Source organism: Bidens hawaiensis, unplaced genomic scaffold, assembly GCF_021521415.1.
Source record: "Bidens hawaiensis isolate Kalapana, Puna unplaced genomic scaffold, B.hawaiensis_p1.1 tig00038705_1, whole genome shotgun sequence".
Lineage (NCBI taxonomy): Eukaryota > Viridiplantae > Streptophyta > Magnoliopsida > Asterales > Asteraceae > Bidens > Bidens hawaiensis.
The window spans coordinates 27801-46569 of NW_027496815.1; the positions used below are offsets into that span (position 1 = coordinate 27801).

Consider the following 18769-nt stretch of genomic DNA (forward strand, 5'->3'; position numbering starts at 1 on the left):
AGATGTGGCCTAATTAAACAAATATGATTGTTATAAGTGTAAAGGTGTATGCAATTGTAGCATTTGTATTTATGTTTATGAAACTTTATTTATTTATGACTTGTGAAATTAAGATGAAATTTAAGCGTAGTTTTAGTCGTAGGAAAAAACGTGACCATTAGCCCACTCGTATAGTTACACCAATGGCAAAGGCATGCGGATTATTCATTGCTTTTTAAAGGAGACTTTTTTTATTATTTCTTTATCGTATTTTTATTATGTGATTAACTACACCCAATCCAAACCATTGAATTGACCTGAAAATTTTTATGCCCAATCCTATGAATTCGGAGCACCTAAACACAGTGAACCCACTTGAAAAAAATCCTGGATCCGTCACTGCGCGCCGCAATTTTGCATGTCAACCCCGTGCTGCCACGTGTCGACATGTCACTGGATAAGCTTTGAATCGTGTGCAAACAACTTCGCGATACGCGAAGTTGCTTCGGCCTTTATCTTCGCGATACACGAAGATGCATGATGTTTAAGTTTTTATTTTTAGTCCCTCTACTTCCAGATTTGACATTTTTAGCCCTTTAACTTTCAGAATTTGCATTTTTAGCCCAACATTAAATGGGGTATTTTTCACGGTGTTACAGTAATAGTTGATTTTATTTCTTTATCTATTTCATTTCCGCGTCCATTTCATTCTCTTATCAATTCCCATACTGCGTTAAGACATATAATGTGACTTTATGTAATCCTTCTAAGGCCACAATGAGACGCTAAGAGTTATTCATCGAAGACATGTATATCATGTGTTATTGCATCTTATATATAACATAATGCGACTCACTAGAAGTCTACAAGCATATACCAACCATTCAACTTGAGCCAATAACGTAGACAAAACCATGTGACTCCCCATGACATTAATGACAAAAGAAAACAAAACACCAAAGACATTTTAACTATATGCAATTAAGTACCGTACTTTACTTACTCATCAGGAATAACACAAGTTAATAGTGAGTACTGAGTAGAGACTAGAGAATACTTTTTCATTTATTAACTGTATTTCTTTTGAAAAAGTTAATTGTTTGATAAAATATACTACCATTCTAATAATACCTACCATTCTAATTGTTTTATACGCTTTATCTATCTGATAGACTGACCCATCAATGGACCACTTATATCGTAGCATGTGACATTTTTTTAGAGGAAACATATACACAGATGTTTTCTAAGGGGAAACATCTATAAACAAGACGTTTTCTCTTAAACGTCTAAATATGGACCTATAGAATAAGAGAAAACGTCTGAGCCCTAGACGCTTTCTTTGGCTTAGGTGACTTAGACTCTAGCTCCACTTCTTTTAGACGTTTATATCCGTTTTTAGACGCTTCATTCTATTTCTAGACGTTTTTTTTAATTCAATTTCTAAGTTTTTTAGGCGCCTCAAAAGAATTTTAGACGTTAAAAGATGTTTTAAATTTTTTACACCCTTTAAAAGTTTTTTTTTAGTCATTCGTATGAAATTTCTAAAACAAATTTAGACGAAAAAAAAATAATCAAAAAGGAGGAGACGTCTAAAAATCTTTTGAAACGTCTAAAAAGTTAGAATGTCTTTCAAAAAAATATAGGAAACGCCTAGAAATCATATGAAACGTCTAAAAAACGGACAAAAGCGTCTAAAAAGTGGAGATAGAGTTTGAGACGCCTAAGCCGAAGGAAGCGTCTAGGGCTTAGACGTTTTCTCTTATCCTGGATGTTTCAGATCCATATTTAGATGTTATATATATAAAAGAAAGTCTATTTTTAGAAGCTTCCTCTAAGAAGACGTCTGAGTAGACGCTTCCTTTGAAACGTGACGTGTCATGAAAAGACAAAATAAGTGATCCATTGGTGGGTCCGTTGTCAGCTAAAACGTCGTCTAAACTACATACGTTTCCGATGCTTATTTTGGTAATTACTTGTGGTACCGTGATTATTTTGGTGATTTTTCTCAAAAAGTTTAGTCGACTTCAATCACATGCACAATATACTAGCAACCTGCGTCGTGTACATGACATGACACCTTTGCAAGCCTCCAATCATAATTTTTATGCTTTCTATATATACCACTCACTTTTCATTAATATGATAAAACTTATGGTCTTATGGTGTACAACATAACTCCACGCACACACCTTTACAAACAGTAATATACATACACGCATACACATCTAAAGGTTCGTGTGGAGCTAGGGTGAGAGTCATGGCTTTGAAGGTGGAAGGCAAGGGGATTACCGGAGAAGAGAAAGTGGAAGAACAAAACTACAGGGGAGTTAAAGCCATGCCTTTTGTGATAGGTATACACACAGTGGATTGGCTGGTTCATCCAGTAGATGAATCAGTTGACCCGTCAAAGCTACCGATTTAAATGTTCATAATACGCTAATTAAAAAAACACATGCGTAGTTGAAGGTTTTGGGGTTTTAACGAATTGTTGTTTTAAGCTTAATAGCTGAATTTCTTAGCGTGATGCGACGAGAATTTAGTTTTGGTTGGTGTTAATTGGTTTAGTTTGATACGATACCACTACGGTAAGCTGATAGAAAACCAAAGATATATAGTTGTGAAGGATATGGGCATGTCTTTTACATTGGTTGAAAATCATATAAATGAATAAAGTTATGATATGCCAAAAATGATATCGACACGCATTTTACATCGATTGAAAATTATTAAAATAGATACCGATACCAATCTTTGTAAATTTATATTAGAACATTGGGACAATAATTAAACATAGTTGTGTATTTAGCCTTTTACTTTAAATCAAAATTAAAAGAGAAACTTTATGAATGAGCTTAAAGTTGCAAAAAACTGGCATTCAGCTTATAAAATTTTAAGACTACTGAATTAATTTTTTTTTTAAAACCTTTGTGCCAAAATTTTAAAACACGAAACTTTTATGAGCTGTTTATAAAAAAGTTTATTGTACAAAACTTTAGTGACCAAACTTGAAATTACAAAACTTTGATGGTCGATTTTCATAAAAGAATAATACGCATAAATTTTCTTAAAAATCTATTAATACAACTACACACATGTAATTTGTAGGGGTGATTGTATCCAAATCAAACTTGAAAATCGATTCGAATCATATTCAAATTTAAAGGTTTAGATTCAGTTTTCAATCATTTAAATTTGATTTAGTAATCCAATTTCAAATCAAATACAATTTATGATTTTAAATTCGATTTGAAATTCGAGTTCAAGTTTTACATTTTTATTTTTATTATAAATATGTATATTAATAAAATGATAAATTACTAAGTCTTTTAAGTTCTTAAGACTAAAAATTGAAAGTTGATCATTTTAGTTAGGTTTATTGAATTTTAATAATCCCTATTGATTGGAATTGGCCGATAACAATCCCTATTTATTTTATCACACCACTGTTGGTCCCAAATTTAAAAAAGTTGGCCACCAATGGTCCGCCGTTAAATATGACTTAACGGCGTCATACTTTTTTACAAATTTCAAACTAATGTTTTAGAGCTTTTGATTGGAAAGAGGATACGGGCAGATTGGTGTAAAACTTTGTTCGAAACGGTGCCCCAAAATAACGACAAAATGCTTCAATTCGGGTGTTTGAACTTATAATTAATAGAAATCAAGTCTTCTGAATCACTGTTTCGAGCTAAGTTTTACATCAATCGACTCGTATCCTCATTCCGATCAAAAACCCTAAAATATTAGTTTGAACTTCGGAAAAAAGTATAACACCGTTAAGTCCTATTTAACGGCAGACCATTGGTGACCAACTTTTTTAAATTTGGGACCGCCAAATGAATAGGAATTATTATCGGCCAATACCAGTCAATAGGGATTTTTCCAATAAACCTTTTAGTTATTAATTCATGCAATTGGATGTTACTTCTTTGAATATTTAGGATGTTGTAACTATAAATGATTTATTTGTTTTATAAACTTGTAATTTTTTTGTTGTTAAAAAGGTAAGCTAGTAGTGGTTTGAAATTAGAATTAAAACAAATGATCAATTTCTTAACTGAATTCGAATCAATGTGAATTTGAGTTTCAAACTCGAATTGAACTAGTCGAATATAAGACTGATTAAACACCCATGATAATTTGATCAGATACGATTGAATTTGAACTTCTTTTTATAAAATGGTAAAGGATGCTATTCAGCAGAATATTTTTACTTTTATTTTTATTTTTATTTTTTTAAATGATAAGACTTTCTACAGAATATCTAAAGGGCCTAAGCTGGAAGAGAAAAACAATTAAAAGTGTCCTCAATTTTAACTACATTAAATGGAGTTGTCTTTAACTTGAAATACATGAACAGTTGGATTTAACAAAGAGAGAAAGAATAAGATACATGTAGACCTTTAATTGTTTGGTCGTTGTCGGTCACAACTAACAAATTGCCTGATAACGATCTCATCTTTTATTGTATTTGTTCCCAACGATCTGCAATAGAAATGAGCGTTTTCGGTACCGGGTACAGAAGCCGGTACCGATTTGGTACCGTCTCTCGAACCATAGCAAATATCCTTCATCCTTTAAATCCGAGCCGGGAAGAGTGTCGGGCTCGGGGTAGTAATAGTCGGGTGACGAAGAAGACTCGGGGTCCAATTTTGGAGGAAAAAAATAAAAGTATAGAGAGGAGAATTAGATGCTTTGACAGTGTGTTAAATAAAATGGTTGGGTGTATATATAATATTACCATTGAAAAAGAAGGATGACCAACAAATTTTCCCATTACCGCCCATTGAATCTGACTGGGTTACATAAATAATGACAATTTTTTGTTAGCGAAAAAAGTAAGACCTTCAAAATGGTTTTGAAGTAAACGTACATGACAACGTAAAAGGTAACGTTTTAACCAATAACCATTTAGAAAAACTAAATTAAGTGCTTAATCGAACGCTTGTTATTTTTTTCCTTTCACAAACGTAATATCTACAAATTGATCCTTTCTAAGTTTAAAAACCACGTGGATTGATAAAAAAACGTAATATATGTTACCTATAAAAAAGTTAACTAGGTCTATCCAAAAAGTGTGAAAGTTTAACATAAAGAGCTTATATATTACGTCACATAAAAAGACAAATGTGTTTTTCAGAGTTATCGGTTTAATTTTGAAAAAATGACTTATATGCTACCATCAAATAAAGAAAATACAATAGTTAACGTGTTTTCACACTTATCTATTTTAGGGACGAGCAAACGAATAGGGTGAGTGAACCGAAATTTTCCACCGAAATTTTCGGTACCTGTATCAAGATTTTAGGAAAATCCAAATCAGAATTTTCGGTACTGGTTAGTATGGGTTCGATAGCAAGCTCATGCGTAATCTATTTATTTTAAACGTGATGTAATGAATAATGGTCTATTATTCTTTTCGACATTATTTGATAAAATCGATATTCGATAACCAAAACAAACTCAATAATACAATTTTGTTCGTATTTTAATGGTAGGAAATGAAACATTTGAGAAGTTGGGAACAATTGGGACATCAGCAAATCTACTGGTGTATCTAACTTCGGTATTCAATATGCAGTCGATTACTGCTACTAATCTACTAAACGTTTTTCATGGTACATGCAACTTCGGTACCCTTGCTGGAGCATTTCTCTCAGACACTTATTTCGGTCGGTACAAGGTCTTAGGAGCTGCTTCCATTTCATCCTTCATGGTATCTATTGGTAATTTTAGTGTTATTGGATTAACTTGTCGGAAAAAAAATAACATTAACTAGTTAGGTGGTGCATGAGTGCTGGCTCGTTTAACACTAATGATTGATTGCTTTGGTGATAGACTACAGTACATATAACTGTACTAACTCTATTGCTTCTTACTAACAACCAAACATTATATTTTATTTACATTGAAATACTTAATTTATATAGAGATGCTAGCTTTATTCCAATAAAAATTTATTTACATGTATGAACTCGTAAACTTTTTAATTTATTATTTTGATCCAGGGGATGCTTGTGCTAACATTAACGGCAGCAATAAAAACGCTCCATCCTCGTCATTGTGTAGACACATTTTGCGCCGGCGCAACACCATGGCAAATGGTTTTCTTGCTCGGGGGTTTCATCTTTCTAACCATTGGAGCAAGCGGAATCCGACCATGTAATTTGGCTTTTAGCGCGGACCAATTCAATCCGCACACCGAATCTGGCCAACAAGGGATTGCTAGTTTCTTCAATTGGTACTACTTTACGTTCACATTTGCCATGATGGTGTCATTGACCATCATCGTCTACGTGCAAGCAAATATAAATTGGGCCATTGGCTTAGCAATCCCAACGTTGCTTATGTTCCTATCATGTGTTGTATTCTTCGTGGGTACGAAGATTTATGTAATAGTGCGGCCTGTTGGTAGCCCTTTGACCAACAATTTTCAAGTCTTAGTGGCCGCACTCAAAAAGAGGAAACTGAAAGTTCCTACGGAACCTGCAGTTTCATTGTTCAATCATTTTTCGACCAAATCTATCAATGCGAAACTTCCATACAGCAATCAGCTCAAGTACTTATCTAAACCTTAAACTTTAAATAACATGTTATGTTTGATGACACTATATATCTTTGATGTTCTAAAATTTTATAATAGGTTTTTGAACAAAGCCGCAATTATAACCCTTAAAGACAATGTTAACCCAGACGGATCGCCTGGAAACCGATGGACGCTATGTAGCATACAACAAATAGAGGAAGTGAAATGTGTAATTAAGACGATACCAATTTGGTTTGCTTGCATAATCTACAATGTTTCACTAAACAATATGCAAAGTTACACCGTCTTTCAAGCATTGCAATCTAACCGACGACTCAAGCATAGTTCATTTTCGGTTCCAGCTGCATCATACGTCGTCTTCCAAATGGTAGCTCTCACCATATGGATCCCAGTTTATGATCGAATGCTAGTTCCATGTCTTCGGAAAATAACAAACAAAAGGCAGGGGATTTCACTCCTACAAAGGATTGGAGTCGGAATAGGCATCTCCATATTCACAATGCTTGTTGCAGGTGTAATTGAAACGAAAAGAAGAGACATGGCACATTCAAAGCCGACACTCGGGTTTGAAAAGGGAAAAGGTGAAATTTCATCAATGTCAGCCTTTTGGCTTGTAATTCAAATGGTGGTAGCTGGGATCTCTGAAGCGTTTGCAATAATCGGATTTATTGAGTTTTTCTATAAGCAGTTTCCCGAAAACATGAAGAGTTTTGCTGGTTCCTATTTGTTTTGTGGGTTCGCAATGTCAAGTTATTTGAGCACTTTCTTGATATCGATCGTTCATAGTATAACTCGTCAAGGTGAAGGTGGGTCGAGAAATTGGTTAGCTCAAGACCTAAACGAGGCGAAGTTAGATTACTTTTATTATTTATGCATGGGATTAGAAGCGTTAAACTTTATATACCATTTGATGGTGGCAAAATGGTACAAGTACAAAGGAAGCGTAGACGAACCGGCCGATGTTCCTTTAGAAGGTATACCAACTGTTCACAAACATATGGTTTGAATACATGGTCATATGTTCTACGTTGGTCCAAGTTCGAGTTTAAAAATATTCGTATAGCGAGACTCTAGCTAATATTGTAAGGTCATAATTTCAAAATACTTAAATGTATGGGTAGAATATTAGAGGGGTGAATAGTTTTTCTTAAATTTTATACTTGATTAAAATGTTAATCTTGTTTGTTAAACTCTTTTTACAACTTAGTATCTTAGTATGTAAGATATGCAATAAGTAAAATTTTAATCTGTGCATGCCCTCATTTGAGGAGCAAATTTGTCTTTTTATACTTTTGTGAAATTGCTATTATTGTTTTCTGTTTAATGCATCAAGTAGATTATTTGAATCATGACAAGCATATTTGTAATATAATTTTTACAAGACTTCTGGTGATCTCAATAAATTATTGTTTAAATCTTAAACACTAGACTACTCATATGAAAGGTTTTTGTTTTCTTCTCTCTTGCAAAATGTGTGTTAAATACAAAGTTTTGTTGTTAGGCCAATTTCGGAAGTATTATGTTTATCGATTGGTGAAATATATAAGCGTGTATTAATTAGTGTATAAAAAGACAGAATTACAAATTTTTTCCTTTAAAAAAAGCCAAATTACGGTTCGTGTCCTTTTCTAAGTTTCCTTGCAGACGGTGTACTTTAAACTTTTTTTTCCTACAAGTTATGTCCTTTACGCTAACTGGGTTAGAAAAACTCTGTTAAATCCCATCATGTGAGAAGCATGTGAGGGTAGTTTTGTCTTTTTGCCTACCCTGCAACTTCTTCTTCTTCAGTGCATCTGATAGAACCCTAACATCAATGGAGAAACACATTCAAATCTTCTTACACAAGATCTCAATCCTATCAATCACCATTGCCACATTAATATTATTAATCTTCCTCTTCCAATTCCAATTCCAATTCCAATTCCAATCCCACAAACCTGCAATTCACCAAACCCTAACCCTAACCACCGTCCCAAATCCTCCTGCGCCGCCGGCCGCCGTCCAACCACCACCATCCACCGCAAAAACCACTGCAACTTCTTCTTCTTCAGTGCATCTGATAGAACCCTAACATCAATGGAGAAACACATTCAAATCTTCTTACACAAGATCTCAATCCTATCAATCACCATTGCCACATTAATATTATTAATCTTCCTCTTCCAATTCCAATTCCAATCCCACAAACCTGCAATTCACCAAACCCTAACCCTAACCACCGTCCCAAATCCTCCTGCGCCGCCGGCCGCCGTCCAACCACCACCATCCACCGCAAAAACCACCACCTCTGGTCCACCGCCACGTGGCCGCCGTCCAAGTAGCAGTCACACTCAGGGCAGTGGATTATTGTTACGTGTTTTTGTAGGCCCTCGGTAATGTCGACTTCTGAACGGAGGCACTTGACACACATGTTGGCTGCGTTTGGGGCCATTAATATGCCACATTTGCAGCATAAGACGGTGCCTACGGTTTGCTGTACTGTAAACATTCCTGTTTCTCCGTTCATTTCTGAAAAACATAAGTCAACAAAATAAATAACAGTTAATAGAAAACAGTCTAATATTTATTAAAATGTTTAGCTACTGTCTGCAACTTTAAGTAGTTGTTACTGATTAGTGCAAAACCATGATTCTACTAGATGGCAGATACTGATTTATGCAAAAGATTAAAACTTTCTTGCAATTTGTAATTATAAAAAAGTAAAATTTGGTTTTCAACGTCTTGGATAAACTTGGACGGCGGCCACGTGGCGGTGGACCAGAGGTGGTGGTTTCCGGTGAGTACAAAGAAAAACGAGTTCAGATCTTCAATTCGACCCTTGTAAGTCACGATTTGCAGGTTTGATTTGGAATTGGGACTTCGATTTGGAAATAATGTGATTTGCAGGTGTAATAGAGATGAAGGGAGGTGTGGTGGTGATGGTGGTGGTGCACAAAGGAGAAGAAGGTGTTATAAATAAAAGGATATAGACGAAAAGACCAATATGCCCTCACATGCTATGCACATGTTGTCATTTAACAGAGTTTTTCTAACCCAGTTAGCGTAAAGGACATAACGTGTAGAAAAAAAAAGTTTAAAGTACACCGCCTGCAAGGAAACTTAGAAAAGGACACGAACCGTAATTTGGCTTTTTTTAAAGGACAAAATTTGTAATTCTGTCGTATAAAAAAGACAACTTTGTCTATGATCATGTGAGGGGCATATGCAGATTTTAGCGGAAATAATTGATGAACTTAAACAAATTTAAATGTTAGGGGTTTATTCATCCAAAAGTTTTAACTTTGGGCTGAATATGAGATGTAAAACCCATAGGCAAAAAAAAAAAAAAAAACAATTTACTCATTTTCGCTTTTTTTTTTCCTTCGCTTAAAACCCAAACTAGAAAGGTATAACATGCAATGTTGATAAAAATAGGGAGTAATGATATGTGCATTGATTGGCTTGGTTTATAGGTACTTAATTGCGTTGTTACGTGTTAGAGTCGAGTGGTTAAAGTGTGAGGGTGGTTAAAGTGTGAGATTTTTTGCTAAATTAAAAAGAAGTTAAAAGGACAGCAAACTCTTTAGATATATATGCACACTTGGAAAGAATCTCATGAAACAGTATAGTAAGGTCATTAAAAGGGCACAAACTACAATTCAAAAATAAATGCAAACTAGTAACATTTATGACTCACTTTCCTAGCCCTCATATGTTATGAAGCAAAACTACACACACACATTTTGCACACAGTATACATATATCTAAAGATAGAGTGGAGGGTGGGACTCATGGCTTTGAACATTGAAGGCATGGAGATTAGTGGAGAAGAGAGAGTGAAATAACTCAACTACACAGGAGTCAAAGCCATGCCATTTGTGATAGGTTTATACACACATCCGTTTTCTTTAAACTGTTAATAGTCAAAGCTATTGATTTAACTTAAAATCCTGCTTTGAGGTAAGTGATAAATACAAACATATAATATTACTAACTAGGATAATTACCTGTGTGTAAGTGATAAATACAAACATATAATATTACTAACTAGGATAATTACCTGTGTTACACACAGGTGGAAAACATATCAACAAGCAATATAAAATGTAAAAAGCATATTCAATCAACACAAGTATTTGGCATAAGTTTTTATCAGCAGATATTTCAAAAGATTTTAAACTATGTCTATAACATAAAAGCTTTATAAATAAACAATTCAGTAAATAAGAAATAATATAACATAAATGAACCATTATACCTGAAAAAAATAAAAAAACACATTAGTAACAGCTTTTGTAATATTATTTGAAAACTAACCTTAACTGTGGATGAAGATGTTTTGAGAACATCAATTTCATCCAACATTGTAAAGTTTTGAACCTCCATTGTAATATGTTTTAAATCAAATAATAAAAGACTTTACTGAATTAATTCGTTTAAATATAAAATTTATAACTAACAGTTGAATAACTTACTTTGTAAAAGCTTCAAAGGCAGAAGATTGTTTTAATGTAGAGAATGCATCTATGAGCGGATGTTATATACTACATATGGAGATGTTTATTTTTGTTAAACACCGCAAGTTTAGAACCCTATAAATGAAGCATATAATTTCTAATAAAAATCCTGGGCTTATTTTTGAAACTACCAAAATTTAGACATCTACCTATAATAATAACCTAATTTGACTTGTTGACTAATTTAAGGAGATTTGTTAAGGTCAAAGATTATAATTGGTAAACCCGTTACCAAATTCATTCCATTAAACTAATTGTGAATATGTGAAAAATAATTATATGAAAATGTGATGATGTGGAGCCCTATGTGGACATCCTAGATTAATGACATGCGGAGAGAATTGAGTTGTTTTACTATATTAGTTAGATTAGATTGACATATTAGTATTTGGTTCATTTTGGGCTTTTGAAAGGTAACCCTACCGGTAAAATTATCTATCACATGATTAGAACACGATTATAGGCCCGCTTTTTTTACTCGTCCCATGCACCAAAATTTTAAGATATTCTCTAATACGGCCATGCAAGTCATATAGCATATGCGCCCTAGTTGCAATGTTAATATGAAAAAGAAAATGGACATGCGTTTCCCAATCTACCCACGTTAGTTTCATTTCCCCCAGTTCTTCTACGGAAGGAAACTAAATATTTTATCGTCTATTAACCGAAACCAATTACTTGCCTTCATTAGTTCATGGAATAGGGCTTCGTTCTTGCCTTCCATAAACACCAACATGCCGTGAGTATCACCAAATAAATTGCTTTCAGTGTTTTAATTTGTTAGAGCATTCTCAATAGGTTATTCATTTCCAAATCTAGATTTTTACACTATAAATCACTACTTTTCTCTTTACTTTTCAATTATATAATACTTTTTTATACTTTTATCATTACGTTTTCTATCTTCTGCACTCACAACTACTTTAAAAAAATATTAAAAATTATGAAGGATGACGGTAACATTTTGTCTATCTCTCTCACTCACAACCACCCTAAAAACTGAAAAAACACTCACATAATATGGAGAACCCCTTGTGAATGTTCTTAGCCGCTAGTCAGATGGATTTCGAGAAGATCTCATGTCTCAATAGGGATGACAGTGAAACCCGAACCCGATGGGAATACCCGAAACCCGACATAATTGGGACGGGTTCTCCTGATGTACTTAAACAAAAAAAGGTGCAATTTAATCTAATCTAACTAATATATTAAAGCAATACATAGTTTTCACATGCCATTTAATAAGCTATCCACATAGGATTTCATCTTAACCATTTCTAAAACTATAATTTACACATAATAAGCTATTTAATTTTAACACTATTACCATTTATATATTTACTAACAAAGTTATAAATATAATTTTAAATGTTGTATTAAATGAGGCTTTTATATATATATATGAATTATAAAAATTTATTTATTATTATTATTATTATTTATATTTTATAAATCCATACGCCCTGCTTGCGGTGCGCGCATATAATGTATATATGTGTGAACCCTCAGGTGGGCAAAAGTAAAAGTGCACTAATTTTGACGTTATTTTACTAATCTCGTGAAAATAACGTTAAAAGTGGCGGAAGGTTAATCAGGCATCATGTGGTGGCGTTGATAGCCGAAAGACAAGGGCACATGCACCAATCAGCCGGTGTCCCTGATGATTGAGTGCTATGTGTCTTATGTCCAAGGCTTGATGCAAAACTACTATCGAGCCGGGGGTCTCACCGGAAGCAGCCTCTCTATCCCTATGGGATAGAGGTAAGACTGTCTACATCTTACCCTTCTCAGACCCTACCATAGCATTGCTATTGGTGGGATATACTGAGTACGATGATGATGATGATGATGATGATGATATTTTATAAATCCATAGAGTATGCTATTATGTCCATTATTAAATTAATTTTTTTGTTATATTTTTTTAACCACCCTTGTATTACACGGGCTATATCCTAGTTCAAGAATATAGAATTGATTTCCTAGTATCATGTATTAGTAATTATGATATCTAACTAATATATTAAAACAATACATAGTTTTCACATGCCATTTAATAAGCTATCCACATAGGATTTCATCTTAACCATTTCTAAAACTATAATTTACACATAATAAGCTACTTAATTTTAACACTATTACCATTTATATATTTACTAACAAAGTTATAAATATAACTTCAAATGTTGTATTAAATGAGGCTTTTATATATTTATGAATTATAAAAATTTATGATATTGTATTTAAAGATAGGATATCTCTTAAATTATTTGTGAATGAGAAGGAAAGCAAGATCATCGATTCAAGTTGTTGTATAATTCGTCAAAACCTAATAGATACCAGACAAGTTTTTGGTCGGGTTTGTCTGATACCCGACAAAAACCCGATGCGTTTGAGACGGGTTTGGAATGGGTTTTACTAATTGGGTATGGGTTTGGGAATGCCTAAACCCATCCCATACCCAACCCATTGCCATCCCTACGTCTCAAACACATACAACGGGAGATTTTGGGCCAACAATTCACGAATTGCCATAATACAGATGCAACATAACAAGATATATTCATACATTTATTAATAATATTCATTCATTGATTCCTTAATAATTCATACATACGTTAACGATTGTTTGCCCTAAGTTAAGTTAGTACTATGATGATTCGGGGAGGCGGTGGTGGCGGACTCGGTGCGGGAAGTTAAGCTTAGCTTCAAGCCTGTAAAAGTCCAATGCGGCTTTATCGTAAGCAACATCGACTTTCTTGGGTGTGATAAAAGAGGTCCCAAGGCATACCCGACGACCAGTGGGATCGGTTATTTCAGCCAAAAATTAACGGTCTACGTCTTCATTGTCTTCATCCAACACAACCATTGAGACACCCAGATACTCCCTGCCTTCGTCATTTGGATTTCATCTCTAGCTTCTTCTGGTTGGACATTTGGGTCGCCCGCAAGTTCCTCATGGCTTCCTTACTCTTGTCATTCCACCTCTTTTTGACGATCATCATCGACTTCTTCACATCCAGCAACTTCCTCAGCTTCGAGTCTTCTTCTTCTTGCTTCTTTTTCTTCTTCTTCGATTCGTTCTCATCTAACATCATCATCGCCGGCAGAAGATCGCATATGTAATCACATCCTGCCATCGGTTCCTTAGGGTTTTACTTTTACTTTACTTTTTTACTAGGTTATTGACCCGTGCACGACACGGGTGGAAATATAGAAATCGTCAAGTAAACATATATACAATTTCAAACGATAAATTATTATTTATTATATTTTTTAAACAACATGATTTTTAATTGCAATTCATATTCATACGCAAACAAAGTACTTAAATACATAAACTTACAAAAAATGACTTTATATAGTAGAATGTCTACGAATAAAATTTAAAACTTTAAAACATAAACTTCATAAACTTTAAAAACTAATATTAATATAAAACAAACAAACAAACAAACTTCACTAACATTATTCTGGAAAGCAAGTAAATCAAAATATAAGCATCCAGAAAAGATTCTCGATAAGCATCCAAGAATGATTCGGGCTTCTTTTATTCATGGACCGGGAACAAAGTTGACGACATAAACATTCATATACCAATCTAACAAACATAGTGACTAACTGACTACAAAAACTGGTTTTACATTTCATGTGAAAAGTCCTGCACCCTCATAAATTGAAGCACATTCAAAGCTCATTTAAGAACTAGAACTAAATCTAAACCTTTTTAAAATGACATGTTTTGACCAGAATCAAATCGTCACGCTTTTAGAATGACCCATTTAAACATGAACCAAATCGATATCTTTTAAATTAACCCGGTATGACCATAACCAAATCAATGCGATTTTAAAAAGACCCGTTGAAACCAGAATGAAATCGATGCCTTTTTATATTGACTCGTTGACCCAAACTAAACTGATATCCTTTTAAAATAATCCGTTTTGATCCGAGCCAAAGCAAATAAAAAACATTTCTAAAATGACGCATTTTCATAAAAGAAAATGATAACACACTTGCAGATTAAGAAGAAAATGAAGGGCAACACATACAACGTTCTTAGCTTTTGAAATCCTTTCTATCAAATGTGAATTTATTATTAGTGGTCGTGAAGATTCAAAAAAATATAAAGCTTCAATAACTTCAAAATACTTGAAAGTTGAAACCCATGTGAACCTTTCACTTAATTTGTGAACCTTCCATATTATTTCATTTTTCAATAGATAGTAAAACCAAACACCGAACAAACTATATAAAAATTGAAACGAAACTAAATTGAAAAAAAAAACTAAAACAAAAGTAAAACCAAAAATCTAAATAAAAACAAATATCAATAAAACTAAAACAAAACTGAAATGAAACTGAAAAACTAAAACCGATAAATCTAAAACCGAAGCAAAAACAAAAATTGTAAAAACCGAAACAAAAAATTAATAAAGTTAAACCCGTCTAAAACGAAACAAATTTATAAAAACTAAAACCGAACAAAAACCAAAAACCGAAATGAAACTAAAATAAGAATAACAACCGTGAAATTTTAAAAAGAAAAACCTGATAGTTTTTAATTTATTGAATTATATATTGAATGTGATTAAGTTAAATGCAATTTAATTTAATTTTAGATTATTTTATTAATAAAAATTATAAGAACAAATGTTATTTATGAAAATAATTATTGTTTTAATAGTGCAGTAGATTTTGGGTTGAATACAAAAGAAATAAATTGGTAGGAAGGTATATAATTAATTAATAAATAAACGATATCAATTGGGCTTTGAAAAAGTGTTATTGGGCCATCCAAATTCTTTCTTGCAGTTCAAATCCCAAAACATAAATCCACGGTACTTCAACATAGAGGTAGAGGTGAAAAAAAACTCGAACCCGGAACCGGACTCGAAAAAATACCCGGAACCGGTTTTTTTAATACCCGGGTTTTTGATACCCGAACCCGTACCGACCCTACTCGTAGGGTACGAATAGAGTATGCATTTCAATACCAAAACCCGTACCCGGAACCGGACCTGATTTATACCCGGTAATACCCGAAACCTGGAACCGGTTCCATACCCGATACCGGGTTTCTCCAATACCCGAAACCCGGTTTTTCAAATACCCGATTTATATCCAAAATTACCCGAAAATACCCGTAAAAAGTGCAACCTCTTAAAAAAATTCAATCTATATCCGAAAAATACCCGGGAAAAGGCCCATAAAAACCCGAAAAAAACTTTAAAATAGGGTTTATTCAATACCCGGAAATAGGGTATTTAAATACCCGGTTTTTGAATACCCGGTTCTATACCCGACCCGAACCCGATGCATAGGGTATGGTTTTTAGAGACAATACCCGGACCCAAACCCGACCCGGGTATTGCCAATACCCGATTTTCTAAGACCTAGTCATACCCGAACCCGGTTCCATACCCGAACCCGGGTTTTTGAAAACCCCGATTTGTGCACCTCTACATAGAGGTGCACAAAACAACCGGTTCCGGACCTGAATCGGAACCGGACCCGACCCTACCCTGTTCGCGGGTATGGACCGAGTTTTGGGTTTCCCTCTGAAACTGTACCCGGAATCGGAATCGACCCGGTGGAACCAGTTACGCCAATACCCGGTCAAAACCTGGCCGTACCCTACCCGAAAAAAACCCGATGGAACCGGTTAAAACCCGGTCAGATACACGACTATACCCGGAACCGTTCCTACCTGGTTTTGACTTTTGTTGACCATACCCGCTTCCGGTTCCTAAGAATACCCGGTTTGTGCACCTCTACTTCAACATGTCCCCTTTGAAAAGGCAACAACACTAAGTTTTACGTTTTAAAGATTATAAACACGACTATTTACGTTTTAAATAAATCCTCCCCCCCCCCCTGCTGTTATATGATCTATCTACGTACATAACTATATATCTACATATCATGTACATGTATAACTACAATAAAATCTTGTGTTACCGTGTATCCACCTCTTATGTACATCAAACGATTGAACGCAAACTAATAAATGTTTTTTTTTATAACCATCTCTTTACATATAACAAAAGAAAAAGAAAAAATTATATATGATTTCAATACCAAAGGGCTGATTGGTAGCCTCTTAATGATTTAAGAGGCTACCAAACAACCGTAAGCCGCATTGCTATGAAATGTTGTCAAAACTATTTCTTTTTAAGAGAGTGAAGTTGTTGTGCATTTATTGTCATGATTCTTTTTACTGAAAGTAAATTTGTTTTTGGGTTGCTGTGCAAATTTGAATTTCCATTATATCTAAACCTACCAATAAAATTTTTACAAAAGAAAATTGTAAGTATGATATAAATACAGTTTGTTTTATGTGATAATAGAGTTAAATGTAATATTATTGTAGTAAACTATGTATTTAAACCCAACCTAATAAGTCAAAACTATTTTAAACTCTCATAACCCCATAATTTAAAACCGGCTCCAACATCCCGACCCTAAACTCGAGTGCAGGAATTTGTCCAATGTTAAAAACATTTTAATGCCAAATCCAATGTTACACACAAAACAAATCACATGATCACGATGGTGAATTAATAATGAAAACACTTTTTTTTCTTTCTTAAATAACGTTTGGAACCACCTCCAATACCAGGTGAGCATTCTTAAGACGGGATGTCAACTATCCATACTGATTTTAACACTCCAAGCTTGATTCACCCACCATCAATGAGGAAACAAAACCCCCTTAAGTCAAGTTTCGAATTTGAGAGCTTAAGAACTCAAGTCTTAACCATCACCATCATATCGTTAAAAAACAGAAAGCTAACTGCACACAATTATTTTATTAATCTAGAAAACTCTTATAATATCGATCGGGTAATGTGGAGACTTGGTTACAATTAGAGAGTAATACATACTCCTCACTAGATACTAAATAAAACAACTTTATCTAGTAAACTAACAAGAATATTGTAAATCAAATTCAACTCAACAGATTAACTGCATTTAAACCCAAGACTCGGTTAATCCATTAGCTCCACCCGTGCCAACATCCCCCCTCATCAACCTTTTGATTTTTATAAGGATATGACCAATTACTTGGCTTTTGTGTTTCAATATCAATCACTCTAGCTGCATACACTTTTTTTTTATAATTAAACGATAAAAAAAAAAAAACTGAACGAAGCTACCATAGTGAAGCGTCTAGAACAGTGGACTATGGCAATGAACCGGCTGAGAGCGACGATGAAGTCGATAGCGCTAAACACGATAAGCTGTACACTAACAGTAGTGATGATGATGAAGATGACCATGCTAAGTCTAAGTCTAAGTCTAAATCTTCAACTGCCAAATCTAAGTCCGTCGGTACCAACTTAATGTCAGATGCTGCCACACGTACACTAGAGGAACACCCGGCTGACTTGGACTTGGCAGCATCTGACTTTGAGTTGGTACCGACGGACTTAGATTTCGCAGTTGAAGATTTAGACTAAGACTTAGCATGGCCATCTTCATCTTCATCATCATCATCACTATTGTAGGTGTACGGCTTATCACGTTTAGCGGTATCGACTTCATTGTCGCTCTCAGCTGGTTTATTGCATAGTCCACTGTTCTAGATTCTTCACTATGGTAGCTTCGTTCAGTTTTTTTTTCCCTTAATCTAAATATAGAGATTAACATAAAAGGATCTCATTACAATAGAGAGATAGGTAAACGGGCAACAAGTTGCGCCGCTACCCCCCTTTTGAATAGCAAAACCGATTCTACTGAC

General features: G+C 34.2%; 1 protein-coding gene across 1 annotated transcript; it reads left to right on the top strand.

Moving 5' to 3' along the window:
* The first annotated feature begins 2197 nt into the window (after nt 1-2197).
* LOC143590640 (protein NRT1/ PTR FAMILY 2.11-like) lies at nt 2198-7658 on the top strand. Its single transcript, XM_077071065.1, has 4 exons — nt 2198-2333; nt 5481-5698; nt 5991-6541; nt 6626-7658. The coding sequence occupies exons 1-4, from the start codon at nt 2240-2242 to the stop codon at nt 7533-7535; spliced, it is 1773 nt and encodes a 590-aa protein (XP_076927180.1). The 5' UTR covers nt 2198-2239; the 3' UTR covers nt 7536-7658.
* The last annotated feature ends 11111 nt before the right edge of the window (nt 7659-18769 follow it).